The 17,596-nt window shown below is 38.7% G+C and overlaps 1 protein-coding gene across 3 annotated transcripts in view; it reads left to right on the top strand.

The window, feature by feature from the left end:
• CHL1 (cell adhesion molecule L1 like) overlaps window positions 1-17,596 on the top strand; it is a 91,803-nt gene that overhangs the window by 52,517 nt on the left and 21,690 nt on the right. For all 3 annotated transcript variants that reach the window (XM_068982722.1, XM_068982723.1, XM_068982721.1), the window contains 5 exons: window positions 3,357-3,522; window positions 9,530-9,654; window positions 13,792-13,893; window positions 14,067-14,264; window positions 15,602-15,672. In XM_068982722.1, the coding sequence (XP_068838823.1) occupies window positions 3,357-3,522; window positions 9,530-9,654; window positions 13,792-13,893; window positions 14,067-14,264; window positions 15,602-15,672 (662 nt within the window). The remainder of the gene's footprint in view (window positions 1-3,356; window positions 3,523-9,529; window positions 9,655-13,791; window positions 13,894-14,066; window positions 14,265-15,601; window positions 15,673-17,596) is intronic.

Raw genomic sequence — 17,596 nt, 5'->3', positions numbered from 1 at the left:
GTTATAATTTCAGATGAATAGTGGAGGGAGTAAGCCATACATACACATGTATCCATTCTGCTCCAAATTCCCTCCCATCCAGACTGCCATATACCATTGAGCAGAGTTCCCTGTGCTAGACAGTCGGTCCTTGTTGATTACCTGTTTTAAATACAGCAGTGTGTACATGTCCACCCTAAACTCCATAACTACCCTCCCATCCTTCCCGCCGGCAACCATAGACTCATTCTCTAAGTCTGTGAGTCTGTTTCTGTTTTGTAAGTAAGTTCACTTGTTTTTAGAGTCCACATATAAGGGGTGTCACACGATACTTCTTCTTCTCTGTCTGACTGGTTTCACTTAGTATGACACTCTCTAGGTCCATCTGTATCTTATATTCTTTTATTCTTTTCTTGTATTTTTTTTTTCTGTACCCAAAGTTATCCAACCTGCCAACCCCATGGACTATATTTTTAAGGAACATTAATATTCTGTGATGTCAACTTATATTGGGTGTCTCTCTGCATTTTCAAATGATACATATAATTTTTAAAATACTCTGATAATGTCAATGAAGATGATTCTTTTTACACTTTATGTGTTGTTGTTGTTTAGTCACTAAGTTGTGTCCAATTCTTTTGGAATCCCATGAACTGTAGCCTGCCCGGGTCCTCTGTCCATGGGATTTCCCAAGCAAGGATACGGGAGTGGGTAACCATTTCCTCCTCCAGGAGATCTTCCCAACTGACGGATCAACCCTGCATCTCCTGCATTGCCAGCAGATTCTTTACCACTGAACCTGGGGAGCCCTTTATACATTATAAAACCTGAATCAAAGTTGAGCAGCTCTGCCAGGTGAAAGGCAATGGGAGCGAAGTCTGGAATCCAAATAAACCTTGACTTCCCTACTGTCCAACACAGTGCTTGGCCCAAAGTGGACCTCGAAACTGCTAGTGGCCAGAGAGAAGGCCAAGCTCATAAACTTTTGGTCTGCTCTAATGTCCACTGTATATGTAAGGGGTATATAGGAACCATATCCATGAGAGTTAAGGGCATATTTTTTTTAACCCAACAACAATTTAAAAGCATCATCATAAAGTGGGCTTTATCCCAGGGACACACGATTCTTCAATATAAGCAAGTTAGTCAGTGCAATACACCACATTAAGGGGGTAATTGTTACAAATGAAAAAAGAATGTCAAGAATGGAGTTGATTAAGAGGCTATACAGCAGAGTGATTAAAAGCATGAGGTTTTTTTCTTTTCCTATTGTCTCAGTTCATCCCACCTTCATCTTCTCCCACATAATCCAAAAGTCTGTTCTTCACATCTATGTCTCTTTTGATGCCTTGCATGTGGGATGGTCATTACCATCTTTCTAAATTCCATATATATGCATTACTATCCTGTATTGTTTCTCTTTCTGACTTACTTCACTCTGTATAATAGACTTCAGTTTCATCCACCTCGTTATAAGATTCCATTGTGTATATGTACAGCTTCCTTATCCATTCATCTGCCGATGGACATCTAGGTTGTTTCCATGTCCTAGCTATTGTAAGTGGTGCTGCAATGAACATTGGGATACATGTGTCTCTTTCAATTCTGGTTTCCTTGGTGTGTATGCCCAGCAGTGGATTGCTGGGTCATATGTCAGTTCAATTTCCCTTTTTTTAAGGAATCTCCACACTGTTCTCCATAGTGGCTGTACCAGTTTGCATTTTCATCTATAGTGTGAGAGGGTTCCCTTTTTCTCCACACCTCCCGAGCAGTTTGTAGACTTTTTGATGGTGGCCATCCCGACTGGCATGAGATGATACCTCATTGTGATTTTGAATTGCATTTCTCTAATAATGAATGATGTTGAGCATCTTTTCATGTGTTTATTAGCCATGAAAGCATGAGTTTTGGTCTCTTCCAGTCTTGAGTTCAAATTACAGTTCAGTCCCTTACTAATTAGAAAATATTAGTATCATTACTTAATTTCATTTTAGCCTTTAAGTTATCTTCTCTGTAAGGCAGAGATATTTTCAAAGAATTGTTATAATTATAAAATGTCACAATGAATATGAACTTTAGAGTCTTGTTAAACAAGTGCTTATCATACAGTATTGGTTATCATTCAGTAGATTTATGACTTTCAAATTAGGAATAGGATGTTTAGTAATTTACTTGGAATTAATTCAGTTTGATAATCTCTTCAAATTTTGTGCTTGGGATATCAATTAATATTACTAACACTTTCACATGTTAATCAGCTTTTTGAGTAACATATAGATAGCAAATACTAGGGCATGATTGTGAAATTGGAAGTCAGCCTTATTATGGTCCCTAGGAGTAAGGATTATATGTTTGGAACAATTATAATAAAACATTTTTCAACATAGCCATGGTACCAATGTTTGAGCTTTATCGTATTGATATTACTACTTTAGTTTCAAAATGTGACTCACTGTAACTCATTCAACAAATACGTATTGAGTACCTACTATATACAGGCTCCCTTCTGGGTTCTGTGAACACTTGACTGTAGTAACAGATACAGCCTCTGCCTTCATGGGGCTTGTGTTCACGTTCCACACCTTCGTGTAGTTAGTTCGTCTCTGCATAGGCTGCACCATTTAACCTCAGGTTTGAGCGAATAATAAGCATGATCATAGGAAATCATTTTATTTTCTTCTTTTCTTTATGGTATTTTTATCACATATCCAGAGCACTAGAAGGAGAATTTATATTATTTTCAACATCTGGATGCATTTGCTTCCTTGCTTTCTTCTGATTCCCTTTGTCTAGGAAGTAGAAAGGGATAGTGCTGTTAATTAATACTTCCACTGAGGTGCCCTGGCCGGGATGGAACAAAATTAGTAATGATATGTGATGTTAAGAAATGACAGTGTGATAAATAGTGCATGAAGATTTGACAATAACTGTTGACCATTTTGATTGATTAAAAGACAGGCACTTGACAATAATCCCACCGCTACCAACTTGTTGATAACTTAAGTGTTCACTGAGAGTTCAGTTGGTAAAGAATCCCCCTGTAATACAGGAAACCCTGGTTCAATTCCTGGGTCGGGAAGATCCCTGGAGAAGGGATAGGCTACCCACTCTAGTTTTCTTGGGCTTCCCCTGTGGCTCACCTGGTGAAGAGTCTGCCTGCAATGCAGGAGACCTGGGTTCGATCCCTGGGTTGGGAAGCTCCCCTGGAGAAGGGAAGGCTACCCACTCCAGTATTCTGGCCTGGAGAATTCCATGGACTGTATAGTCCATGGGGTCGCAAGGAGTCAGACACGACTGTGAGTGACTTTTACTTTCACTTTGACAATAAAATAAGCTGTTCTGTACTTCTGACTGGTATCTTTGTTTTATAAAAACAGATGCTACAAACCTTAGAGTTTCTCCCAAGAATCCTCGGGTTCCCAAATCACATACACTGGAATTACACTGTGAGAGCAAATGTGACTCACATCTGAAATACAGTTTGAAGTTGTCCTGGAGTAAAGATGGAGAAGCCTTTGAGATTAACGGCACCGAGGATGGCAGGTAAGTACACCATTACCATATCTCATGATATTGGCTTGGGATTAAACCTTGCATTTGAAAGAAAAATAGTGGTAAAAGTATTTACACTGCATTAGGATATAAAAACTGATTATTACATTTCAGTCTTTAAGGCAATATTTAAAAGGTCATATAATGTACTTCTTTCACTTTGCCCTCAAACATTGGTCTTTTCATTTTTACTAGCTGTTTTTCATATAAGAGATTCCTTGGTGGCTCAGATAGTAAAGCATCTGTCTACAATGCGGGAGACCCATGTTCAGTCCCTGGGTTTGGAAGATCTCCTGGAGAAGGAAATGACAACCCAGTCCAGTGTTCTTGCCTAGAAAATCCCATGGATGGAGGAGCCTGATAGGCTACAGTCCATGGGGTCGCAAAGAATCGGACACAACTGAGCGACTTCACTTTCATATAATGTGTACCATTCTGTAAGGACAGGAAATGTCCTGTTATTAAACTTGTGCACGGGCTTGGGTGCTCACCAAGCCATGGCAAGACTGGAGGAGTTAGGCTAAGGGCGCTGCTTCCTGAGTTTTTGGGTTCTCAGTGGTGTGGTCCTGCAGCTGCAGTTCACATGGCTGATATTGCTGCTGCCTTCACTGCCCCCTCAGCCCATTGGTGCTCCTGGTGACCCCAACACTGACAGTTGTGACTTGTGCCAGAGTCTCTGTCTGCTCACAGGGCCCTGGTAACTCAGACAGCAAAGAATCTGCCTGCGATGCAGGAGACCTGGGTTTGATCCCTGGGTCAGGAAGATTCCCTTGGAGAAGGGAATGGAAACTCCAGTATTCTTGCCTGGAGAATCCCATGGACAGAGGAGTCTGATGGACTGCAATCCATGGGCTCGCAAAGAGTCGGACACAACTGAGTGACTCACACAGCCCCAGAGGAGGAGCTGGTGTCCTGTCCCTTCTCCCTCCCAGTCTCACCAGAGTCTATCTCATGGGCAGAACCTAAATCATATCTTGAACCCTTCCCATAAATTAAGTGTGGACAAGTACATTTTTGAGCCTTCCACTTTCATTGTAGATAATATATAAAAATAGAGAAGAGAATATAGAATAATGTATGAATAGATGCTGACTAGTTCTAAACAGTATTAAGTACATCTAAGAAAATATTATTTACTGAATACATATGCTATCTTTTGAAAGCAGAGGACAGTTCTCATTTCTTTTGCATTGTTGCTGAGTTAGGTATTAAACAGTGACCATGTTTGATCCAAGTCTCACCTGCAGGCTTATTTTGTTATCCATCATTCTGAATGTCTAACTCTAAAGATCCTTAGACAGGACTTGCTTTTCTGCACGAGGTGGTGGCAATGTCATTATTAAGAGCATGGGCTCTGGAGCCCAGAGGCCTGGGTTGGAATCCCAGCATTGTCACTTACTGGGTTTATGACCTTAGACAAGGTGCCTAACTTTTTCTGTATTTTTCAAATTTTTATTAAAGTAAAATTTTTACAGTGTTGTGTTATTTTTGGCTATACAGCAAAGTGAATCAGCCATCCATATACATATATCCCATTTGTATTTTGTCCTTCGTCCCCATTAGGTCACCACAGAGCAGTCAGTAGAGTTGCCTGTACTGCACAGTAGGTTCTCATTAGTTATCTGTTTTACACACAGTACTGCATACACATTGGCCCCAATTTCCCAGTTCATCCCACCACAATGCCACCTTTGTATCCACACATTTGTTCTCTACATCTGTCTCTATTTCTGTTTGGCAAATAGGTTCATCTGTACCAGTTTTTTCTACATTCCAATACATGTGTGAGTATTTCTGACTTACTTCACTCTGTATGAGAGTCTCTAGGTTCATCCACATCTCTGCAAATGGCACCGCTGCATTCCTATTTATGGCTGAGTTTATTCCATACGTGGCACATCTTCTGCATCCATTTCTGTCTCGGTGAACGTGAAGCTTGCTTCCACGTCCGAGCTGTTGTAAATAGTGCTGCAATGAACACTGGGGTTCATGGAATATCTTTTGGAATTACGCTTTTCTCTGGGTTGCCTAACTTTTTTGTGCCTTAGTTTTATATTCTATAACATAGTTTAGTTCAGAAAAGTTTTTCAGGGTAAGTTCATCATAGGATTATTGTGCATTAACACCAAGTACTAAAATATACTCACTACACAGTCCAGTTTAGTTGTGATGATCCATTCTACTCATTTCTCCAGTACTCTTGTCTCTTTTCTGTTACCTGGTTGGCCTCCTTTGGTATTTGTGAGTGTGTGTGCTACCTCTCTCTAAAGGCATTGATTGGTCTTAGCCTAGGTACTTAATTTATTCTATCGCATCTCTTCTGTAAATGTAATGTTTGTGGAAAGACAGCATACGTACTGCAACCAGTTGTCAGGGGCATAAAAGAAGAATAGCGTTGATACCTAATAGGCTACACACTGCAGCAGAGATCTTCAGCCTTTGGTTAGGTGTCAGTCGATTCATCAGCTGCTCAGATATCCCCAAATTCTCCCTCTGTTTTCACTACTGTCTACTTATCTGGAATCCTCCATATAATCTCTGGGTTATAGCTGAGAAGGAAATCAGCCCCACGGCTTGTTGGTGATGTTACCCGCATATTTAGGCCCTGAATCCAGACATTCGAAACAGCCTCTTTCTGTGACTCAGTTTTCCAGCTTCTGCAGGATGCTGGCTCTGGCTATCTGGTCACCTAAGTAATGGAGATATTCTTCTAGTTTTCTTTAAATACGGGTAGGGGGAAGGACAATAACCTTAACATAGAAGGGATATCTGGGGTGGGAAGGGCTGGGAGTGACTGTTGCTGGCTAGTCTTGACTGGAGACAGGAGCAGGTGTGAAATTTTAGCAGGAAGTTGAGATCACAGGTGTCCACTAAATTTCTGTAGAACCATTAGTAGGCTCCTCTCTCCCACCTTCTGCTGGGGTGCCTTTTCGTCACTAGGCTGGGAGTCAGAGCTTTTTACCTAGAAAGTGGTTAAATTTCTGATCCAAAGACACATAGAGGGGGGAAAAAGAAGTGAAAATACCGCTATCTTTCTTCCTGCCTCCTGCCACATACAGGGGTGTGATGAGTGTTGAAAACTGCCACCCTGGGCCTTTATACCTGCCGGGTGCCTCATGTTATTTTAGTGCCTCTCATCCTTGCTTTCTCTTGATTATCCTCACAGCAAACCTTTTAGGAAGGCTGGAATGATCTCAAGGGATTTTCTGTGGATTTCTATCCTGCAGGAGGCTCTAGACAATACATGTTGTTAACATAGGAAAATGAAATGGAAAATGGATGTGACATCAAACCATTTGTAAAATTTCAACTGTGCTTAACAAATGTAATGCAGACTATCATGATGACAGAGTGAAGGACTGCCCTGCAAGGGAGATCACAGTGGGGTTTGGGATGTGTCTATATGTCTGTGAATAGGAGGATGAGAGGGAAAAGGTGTCAAGAGCACAAGTGGGAAGGCTTTACCTTGGCATCATGGAAGGGGTACTTTTTCCCCTTGAAAATTGCAGCAAATGAATGGGGTAGAACTTATGGCTGGAAGATAAGAATTCAGACCTATAAGGCATTAGATTAGGCAGAGATTATAAGGATAGAAGGGTCCCTTCCTAAGAAATGAAGAACTAAGGTAGTTTGTTCAAGCAGAAAGGCAGAAGGAATGGGGAGTTGGGGACATTAAGAAATGGGATGAGTTATGAGCCAACAATGAATTAAATCAATTTGATTAATATTAGTAACACTCTCTGAGCACGTACTAAGCCAGGCTCTGTACACCAATCATTTTGTATGTTTTTCCCTCATTTACTTCTGCTGAAGAGAAAGAAAATACTTTTATACCCATTTCTTAGATAACATGAATTAGGCTCCAAGTTTTGTTCAGGATTACACAGTCATAGTTGGAGCCTCAAACATAGGTCCTCAAAGAGAGAACCATGTTGTCATGTTGTCTGGAGTGAAGTTTGGCTGTTTACACAGACAGACTGGAGCAAGAAAACAGTGGAGGTTAACATGGGTTGGGGACTAGCAAGCTAGATGTTTCAGATGAGGGAGGTGAGACATTGCAGGTGATGGCAAGGTTCTCAAGGAAGATAATTAAACAGGCAAAAACAGGAGGAAAGACTAGGAGGGACAGTGATGAAGATGAAACCAGAGAGCAGGTTCTATAAGTAGAGTAGAATCCATTTTTAAAATGTATAATATGCTTAACAAATGTAATGAAAGGACTTCTTCAAGCAGAATACAGTTGACCTCTGATGGAAACATAATATAAGAGAGACCTAAAGTGTTGTGTTCTTATGCACTGAGAAATTGGAGCTATTTCTTATTTCTGCACAGCAGAGTGCATCCTTGCTAACACAAATAGTCAAATTTTGATGTGAGGGAGAATTCCCTAGTTATCTTGTTCAAATGCAGAGGCCCTTGCCCTGTTCCTAGAAGTTCTGAATCAGAACCTGGACTGAGGCCAATGCATGGAATTTTAATAACCTCCCTTGGTACATCATAGCTACCACATTTCAAGAACCAGTGGGTCATTCTACCTTGATTAAAAATAGGCACATTTCTGAGTTCTTAAAACACAGAGCATTACAGAAAAGTTGCCCTTTCTTTCTGGCCTGAAGCAGCCGTGCACTAAGGGATAAATCTTGGCCAAAAGATTGTATATTTCAGGCTATATTTCAGCTTCTCTGGGCCCTCGTGGATGTGCAGGCCTCAAACGGCCCTCCTGAAGAGGTTATTAAATCATATTTCTTCATCTAAGCAGGTAAACTTTTCAAGGTTGTAAGTTTGTGTAATATTCTGATATTTGTACCAAATGGACACATAGCTAACATGAACTGAGAAACTGATTTATATCAAAGCTTCTTCATTAGAATTATAGTGAGTTTCTTGACTAGCAATAACAGGTAGTATCAATTGGCAAATTGTTCAGTTATTGGCATAAAGCTAAGGGGCTGACGTTGTCTGTCATCAAAGGGAAGAACCATATTTAACTTTACTACATTTTTAAGTGGCTTCTTTTAACTCAGAATTTTAAACAGTTTATATGAGTTTTATATTTTTAAAAAATTATGTAAGATGTTCTCTCCTTCTCCACAAGGAAGACATTGTTTATTTCAACCAAATAACAAACTGCTGTGAACATATCTCAAATTTAATGGAACTTTATTTTTTAAAAAATGACTTGAATAACTAGACTAATAATACATAGGCATAGAATAAAAGATATAATTTATTTTAAAAAATCATGTAAACTCAATTAAAAATTGGCAAATGGCACCCCACCCCAGTACTCTTGCCTGGAGAATCCCAGGGACGGGGGAGCCTGTTGGGCTGCCATCTATGGGGTCGCACAGAGTCAGACACGACTGAAGCGACGCAGCAGCAGCAACAGCAAAGCATCAAATAATTTCCAAAAAGAAGTCCTACTCTGCCATCTAGTGTTCAAATGAATCACAGTTTAATTTGTATCAGGTCTTAGTGTGCATTCTATGTGGGAGGTTGGAAGGATGGAGAAAAGGGAAAGTTGTCAAAGATAGATTGCCACACTTGAACTGAGATATCCTGGCTCTGTAGAGCTGAGGTGTGACTCAGGAATCCATCTTTGTAAGAAGCACCCTAGTTGATCCTGTGTAGGTGGTTTCCCAAACGTGCATTACGAATTATTCAAATGTATCCTAATTATTGTACAGTCTTTAGACATACCAGGCAAGACAGTTTCATCACTGACCCGTGAATCACAGTTGGTTGGAGTTCATAAATTAAAAACAAACCAACCTGATCCCTTTCATGCCTTGTAGACATTTTTGTGCGTTTTAATAATGTTTTATCCCCAGTTTTCAACTACTGAATTCTCCAATAAAATGCATTATGTGACAGGCTTTTTTAAAAAAAATTCTTCCTTGAAAAATTTTCCATGGGGAATATTTATTTTCAACAGGATTACATTTCTTTTGTTTCTATTATTTTCATCCTCATCACAGACTCACTTTTTTCCTGGTAGGATAATTATTGATGGAGCTAATCTGACGATATCTAATGTCACCATGGAAGATGAAGGTATATACTCATGTTCAGCTCACACGGCTCTGGATAGCATTGCTGATATGACGCAAGTAACTGTCCTTGGTAAGTGTACTAACTAATAGAGAAATCTTGGTTCATTTTTTTCTCTATTACTGATTAAATTCACTGTTCTTGGCAATTAAGCCAATGATTATTAAGCCTGTGCATGTTTGTTAGTTTGAATTTTTCAATTAGTTACCCTACTTTCAAATGGTTTTACCTCTACTTATTCTAAAGAAGTTAAGTAATGCTTAATTTCTTTTTTCTGCTTGGGTACTGTTGCCAGAAGCAGTGGGAGCTAGGTGATGCTATCAGCAGAAAGAAAACTGAAGTATGCTTGAGTTCCCAGGACCCTTGAGCTGTATGCAGAGAAATGTGGCTGAGGGATAGAGGTGGGCTAGTGTGGAGAGCTCAGGGTGGGGTCCAGTGGTGATTAAACAGTGGTCCTGATCTAAACCAGAGGCCGGACCGAGCTCAATTCCCAGGGTCCCATTTGGAAGGAGAGGGAGGGACTTGGAGGGTTCCTATGCAGAGAAAGGCTTCTGATTTTTAAAAAAATAATAATTCTAATTAGAAAGCAATGTGCATGCCCCTTTGGCATAATCAGTGCAATTATGCTTGCAGTCATCCATGTTTACAGCTTGTAGACTCCTGGATAGCTCTCCTAGTTTCCCTTCTGGATTCGGTCTCACCTGCTCTCTGAATCTGGAAAACGGTGGCCATCAATAAACCGCTTACCCTCAAGCTTTCATTTGCTTTGGCCAGTGGGGAGCCATGGCAGGAGAGGTGGTGGGTGGAGGGTGTGTCCTCTGGATACTGCCTCCCTGCAGGCTGGCTGTGTGCCTCTGCCATAGTCATCTGTGCTCTGAGAGGCTTTGTCCACACAGCTCTCCCTGGTGGAATTCTAGTAACTGCCCGCGCCCTACCCACCACCCCTCACCCAAGATATTCTGCTCATATCTTTTGAGTCTTTATTACAAACTCATTGAATCACCTTAAGTTGTGTGAACTGTTTACTTTTTGCTGGGAGCCTGACAAAGACATTTTTCAGTTCAGTTCAGTTCAGTCACTCAGTCGTGTATGACTCTTTGCGACCCCATGAATCGCAGCATGCCAGGCCTCCCTGTCCATCACCAACTCCCGGAGTTCACTCAGACTCACATCCATCGAGTCCATGATGCCATCCAGCCATCTCATCCTCTGTCGTCCCCTTCTCCTCCTGTCCCCAATCCCTCCCAGCATCAGAGTTTTTTCCAATGAGTCAACTCTTCACATGAGGTGGCCAAAGTACTGGAGTTTCAGCTTTAGCATCATTCCTTCCAAAGAAATCCCAGGGCTGATCTCCTTCAGAATGGACTGGTTGGATCTCCTTGCAGTCCAAGGGACTCTCAAGAGTCTTCTCCAACACCACAGTTCAAAAGCATCAATTCTTCGGCACTCAGCCTTCTTCACAGTCCAACTCTCACATCCATACATGACGACTGGAAAAACCATAGCCTCGACTAGACGGACCTTTGTTGGCAAAGTAATGTCTCTGCTTTTCAACATGCTGTCTAGGTTGGTCATAACTTTCCTTCCAAGGAATGAGCGTCTTTTAATTTTCTCTTATTACTGTATTTCATTGGCTAGCACTTAGTTTTTGCTTTAGCTTGCTGACAGTCCTTAAAAGTGGTTTGGTGAGAGAAAGTGTTAATCACTCAATCATGTCCAATTCTTTGCGACCCCATAGACTGTTGCCCACCAGGATTCTCTGTCCATGGAATTCTCCAGGCAAGAATACTGGAGTGGGTTGCCATTCCCTTCTCCAGGGGATCTTCCCGACCCAGGGATCAAACGCACATCTCCTGCATTGCAGGCAGGTTTTTTAGTGTCTTAAGCCACCACGGAAGTATCTTAAAAGCCTTGACCATGTGTCTAGATAAATCCTTACTATTAACAGGCATTTGTATCCTTAGCACTCTGGTCACTGGGATTCACAGGGAGGTTGCCTCCCCTGGGTACAGAACGAGAGGAAAGAATTCAGTCCCTCTTGAGGTAGGCTGGTGGAAAATGAGTTAAAGAGGCTGGATCTTTACTAGTGAAGCCAATGACCACTTTATTTCAAGTGAGATAAATGACCATCATGTTTCAAGTGAAACAAATGACCACCTAAAAATCTCCCACAATGTTCAGTTTTTACCTATCAGATGATAGGTGGTATGGACTTGGTTCAAAAGAAACCTTTTTAGGAGATGTATTTCAGCTACTTCAGGGAACTAAAAGCAGAAAGGTTCAATCCTTAGTAATCATTCCAGTAAGTGATTCACCAGATAAAATGGTTAAAATTCAGGTAGACTGGAGTTTGTCCCAGGTACAATTTTAAATGTCAATGTCAGGATCCATGGGCTTTGCCCTCAAGTATTTTGAGCAATGGCAAAGAGACTGGTGTCCCTACCACCTGATATGTGCCACGTAAATTTTCTTGTGGAATTTGATATGTCAGTCTTGTAATTAGGCTGCCATCTTCTTTAACTATTAAAGTTTGATAATTTTAAATAGTGACTATGAGTATATGTACTATTTATTGATGAAGCAATTGCCAGATGTTTTTAGAATGAAAATAAAATAATGAATATTTAATGAGATAGGGGGCATCCTCTTACCACTTCTTGGACTTTTTACCCTCTTTTTTCAGGTCAGTCTCTGATTTTAAGAAGCATATCCCCATAACTGACAGTAACAAATGTCAAATCCATGTATAGTTTCTAAAAGACTTTTTTTGCTGGAAAGTCGTTTTTTAAAGCATATGGTTGACCCTTTTCTTTTTTCTTTTTTTTTAAATTTTTTTTTAAATTTTAAAATCTTTAATTCTTACATGTGTTCCCAAACATGAACCCCCCTCCCACCTCCCTCCCCATAACATCTCTGTGGGTCATCCCCATGCACCATCCCCAAGCAAGCTGTATCCTGCTTCAGACATAGACTGGCGATTCAAGTTACTTTCAAAAGCCCTGCCAGAAGCATCCTTTAAGAGCAACATTTTTTTTAGGTCTCAATTGCAGTCCATCTATCGTAGTTCTATGTGATTCTCAGAAAGAGCAGATTTTAATATCAGACAAAACAGGCTGCATTGGTTGTTTCAAGAAATTTGAGAAATAGTAGACTTAGTAAGTGCTGAAGACAAGCTTAAATTCTCTGAGTTCAGATATCCTCAAGCCTGTGGAGGAAATAAATTCTTATTTAGGGCTCTACAGTAAATTATCATTTAGGATTCTACAGTGTGAACATAGTCACTGACCACATTTTAAAAATAAACATGCTATCTCCTGAAGTGAAAAAAACAATGTTTGTCAGTATAAATTCCCAACAGTTGTTAAATACAGGGATAATGGATGTTTTTTCCCACTTGGAGAAGAAAGCTCGCCTAAGAAGGTGTCATTAGATATGACTTTGATTGTCTCCTCTGAAAAAAAATCTGTTCTTTAATTTACGAGAGAAGTCAAACCAAATTTTAGACGTCAGGATCATTAGTGATACATTTTTTTTTTTTTTTACTGTTCCTTTTATGTTTAAAGTACCAGAAATTTCCGTGTCTTTAACACACTTAAAATTTGTCATTGCCTACTCAGGTTTCTAGTCTGTCACAACACTTATCAGCTCAATATCTTCTTCCAATATAAATCCCTTTCCTATTCTTCTTTAGAACTCCAGGTATGATATACTGATTATTCATTGTTATAAATGAAAAATCCAAATCATGTTGAAAAGAAAGCCTAAATTCATGTTCTTATTTTCCTGTACTTATAGGACCTAAGTTTATGATGCTTATATGATAATTACATGCATGATTTAAGTGATAATACACTGTTTACTTAGTCACAAAACATTTATGTGCAAGGCACTGGGGATGTAAAGATGAATAAAGTATGGTACTACTCTGGAAGATGTGTTTCGTCCCATACAAGAGATGAAGCACGCATATAAGTAAGCGTACGAGCTGTATTAGTCATAGTAAAGGGAGGTAATGGTTACAGTCGGGAACAGATGTGGATGAACCTGCATTTGAAAGAGAGCCAGCAGGTCAGGTGAGATTTGGCGGGTCGGAGTGGCGGCAGGGGCGTGGAGGGAAAGCAGAGGACTGCAGTGTGCCTGAGCGAGGAAGTGGGGTTGACAAGGCACTGATCTGCCTTTTCCTTACCTTTATTTTTCATTATTAATCAGATGTTCCGGATCCACCAGAAAACCTTCACTTGTCAGAAAGACAGAACAGAAGTGTTCGACTGACGTGGGAGGCTGGAGATGACCACAATAGCAATATCAGCGGTAGGGAAGACTTGGGGTAGCTGTGCTCGCCAGAGTTAATATTAAAGCCATTGGTGCATGAGTGGATTATCCACAGAACATCCTTTAAAACATTTAATATTGTATATAAACCTTAGTATAACTCAAACATTCTCAGTCTTTTCTAATGTGTGTTTCTGTGTTCCCACTGCCAGAGTATATTGTAGAATTTGAAGGAAACAAAGAGGAGCCTGGAAGGTGGGAAGAACTGACTCGAGTCCAAGGAAAGGAAACAACAGTCGTGCTGTCTTTGGCTCCATACGTGAGATACCAGTTCAGGGTCATAGCCATGAATGAAGTTGGGAGAAGCCAGCCTAGCCACCCATCAGGCCATCATGAAACACCCCCAGCAGGTATGGACGCTCACACCTCAAGTTTCTAACAAAATATTTTAGTTTGCCGCATCCTTGAATATCTTTTTAAAAACAGGATTGATGGCATGGTGTAGGATTTTAGATTTCCTCCAGTAGAGAACAACACAGAAAATAGTCAAAGGACATCAATCTTGTAAGTTGTATATAAATGTTTGAGGAACATGAACAAGCATTATTCTGAACAATTTCTGATAGCTGAGTATTATGTTAAAATCAGATACTATAAATAAGTTGTAAACTAAAGTTCAGTGTATATTAAAGTCAACTTTCTCTTTATTTTTCTCCTCATTTCAACTTTCTGAAGTAAAACTCTTGACATGTTATAGATAGTGCATTCAATTTTTACTGCATGTAATGCCATTTTATGCATTTAGTGTATTTTTTATGTCTCAATAGTGAAATAGAGATCTAATATCTAACTAAAATCTCAAGAACCAACATGCTGTAGAATATACAGAATTCAAAATATAATATTGTAAATGTGAGCCTTATATAATGTTATAAATCAATAAAGCAAAATATTGATAGTGCTAAAATTTGTATTACTGAATTGGAAATGATTAACAATGTGGTCATAGCATGGTATTTTTTCCCTCTCTGTCTGAAATAAAAATGCTAGGATATAATTCCCTTTGGGGATTGAGGAAATATAAGCAGAGATAATAATCAGGTACTTGTATGATTTTAGTATAAGTTCATCTTGGCACTAAACTGCATACTTAACCCTTCTTATAAAATAGATTCATCCAAATATATTTCACGGGGGCATTACCTGCTGTTTCCCATTTGATGCCCCTAAAACTCAGCTGTTGATATTAATATATGACCTTTAATTTTATTCATGTAGAGGCAAACATTCATATCACATTTCTAACAATAATTCGAAAAGAAAAAGTAAAGCAGATTTAAAACTAAAATGTGTATTTAAATAGTGTGTTTAGAATTTTAAGAGCAGGTTTAAAATGAAGATGGGTAAAGTAAACCTTCTATTCTCCAATGACTAATAATTATATCAATCCATGAACATGATTTTACTCCTTATATATATATATATATATATAAAATATGCTTTATGTGAGGTAAGATGTGTTAACTATTGTGGTGATCATTTCATAATATGTATAAATACAATATGTGAAATATATACATTCTAAAATCATTATATAAAAGTGCTGTGAATCTTTTTACAAACTGGGCCAGATATAAATACATATAATCAAAGTTATGTAAAAATATGTTTTTTATGGGCAGAGGGATGATATATCTATAGATCATACACAATGGGGAAAGTAATTTTCATATTTATAATTTTTCAGCTCCAGACAAGAATCCACAAAACATTAGAGTTCAAGCTTCTCAACCCAAGGAAATGATTATCAAATGGGAGGTGAGGATTCTTTATGTTTTACTTATTACCTTTGCATTCTTTTTACTTTTTTTAGGTCCACATCCTAAGTATAATGACAGAACAATATCTTTTAAGAACAGATGAAAACTATTTATATATTTTATAAGTATATTTTAAAAAGTCATTGTGATTAGAGTGTTGTAAAATAGAGTTTAACTGTGGTAGATAAGAAAGATTTTACAGGCTGATTTCATTATAATCGATCCCCCAAAGTTTATGATTCCTATTATTTTTATTAGCAATATTCTTAATCCTCTCCCATTCAAAAAAACAAACAAACCTACTGATAATCTTTCACTGTCTTTGGTGCATGGCCAATAAAGATTAAGCATATCAAAAGTAGACCCCCTAAGGAACAGTCACCGCTTACTAAGCACTATTAGGCATTCTGTGTACTCATAACAAATTCTGAGACCAATGTTGTCAAGAGAGCATCATTAATACTGTATCCTAGATACAGAAACGGGTCCACGGATAGACTGGCCCGTCACTATACAATTAGAAATCAACAAAACTAGGATTTCCACATGAATATCTTTGAACTTACTCATTTTCTCATATATATATATATGTATATAATATTGAAAGTTACTAAAATAGACTTTCCTCTTTGAATTTTGCACAAAAGTTTGTATCTGCTCAGATGACTTTAATTTGTTTTAATGCCATTTCTAAATTTCTTCTGTAACAGTGGAAGATGTTACACTCCTCTATTTTGACATGTTTCATGAACAAGTATTTTAACTTACTTGAAAGTAGGTTACCATTTAGCAATTCTAATTAATAACAGATTTCTGATACTGAAGTCACTGAATTTTACAAGCATTTTTTAATGTATGCTGGAATATATTAACTTATTTCCACAACTTATTCCACATGTGATTTTTGGAAGAATTTCAGAAGGTACAAAGTTTGATTTCCTTTTTTCTTCATCATTGATTGGTCTTGTATGATAACATTGACCATACCTACAAAATATGTAGTCAATATTTTTATGTAAAACTAACCCTTTATTCCCATTTCAATGAGAGTAAGCTTTGCAAACTTAAAATTGGCAATATACAGAAGTTAAATATAGTCAAAAATAGTATTATTTTCTTGAACATATGGCCACAAATAGCTGCTACCACATTTAAAATTATGTTAGTATCTTATCCTTTTAGAGTATCTATTGTCTTTTAAATTCCATACAAATTTCTATTAGATAGATGATATAACTGGATTAGATGACAATAATAGTGTATAATTATCAGGTCACTTCCTCAGAGAAGTGCACCATTTTCCACTAACGTTAGTTCATGAATTGTCACGACTCCTCTGGGAGGTCTATAGTAGCTCCATGCTGTCAGCATTACATTCAGAGAAGCTGGGGCTACAGCTCTGTGATCTTACCCAGATGATGCCCTGACTCAGTAATGAAAAGAGAGCTGGGCTCTGCAGTCCTTCCTGCTGATCATCCTGTTCATAAATCACTCTGTCCCCACCCCCAAAGACACACCAGACTAATTACTAGTGCTCGCTTCTTGGAAGACTGGGATTAAACTATGGAAGTGTTTACAGTTTGTCTTTGAAAAGTAAATGACATGTAATTTAGTAATTAACTGACCAGAGGAAGGAAATAGAGATTTGGAACTAAGCTGACAATTACCTTCATAATATATTCCATTGTGTTTCATGTCATTTTGAAATGTCAGAGGGCTAATAACTATAAGCATAACCAGTGAAGTTTAAGAACATTTACTCATCAGTTATTCTTTTGCATGAATTATCTTATAAACTGGAGTTAAATGCCAGCTATTTCCCCAAGTTGACAAGCACACAGTATAAATTGATTACCAGATCCCCTCCGAAGACTGACTTACAAAATGATTCCTATTTACAAGATAATGATCAGAGAGGAGCA

The sequence above is a fragment of the Capricornis sumatraensis genome, chromosome 10 (genome assembly GCF_032405125.1).
Source record: "Capricornis sumatraensis isolate serow.1 chromosome 10, serow.2, whole genome shotgun sequence".
NCBI lineage: Eukaryota > Metazoa > Chordata > Mammalia > Artiodactyla > Bovidae > Capricornis > Capricornis sumatraensis.
Note: the sequence above shows the minus strand (reverse complement) of the source record. Positions and strands in the feature narration are given on the sequence as shown.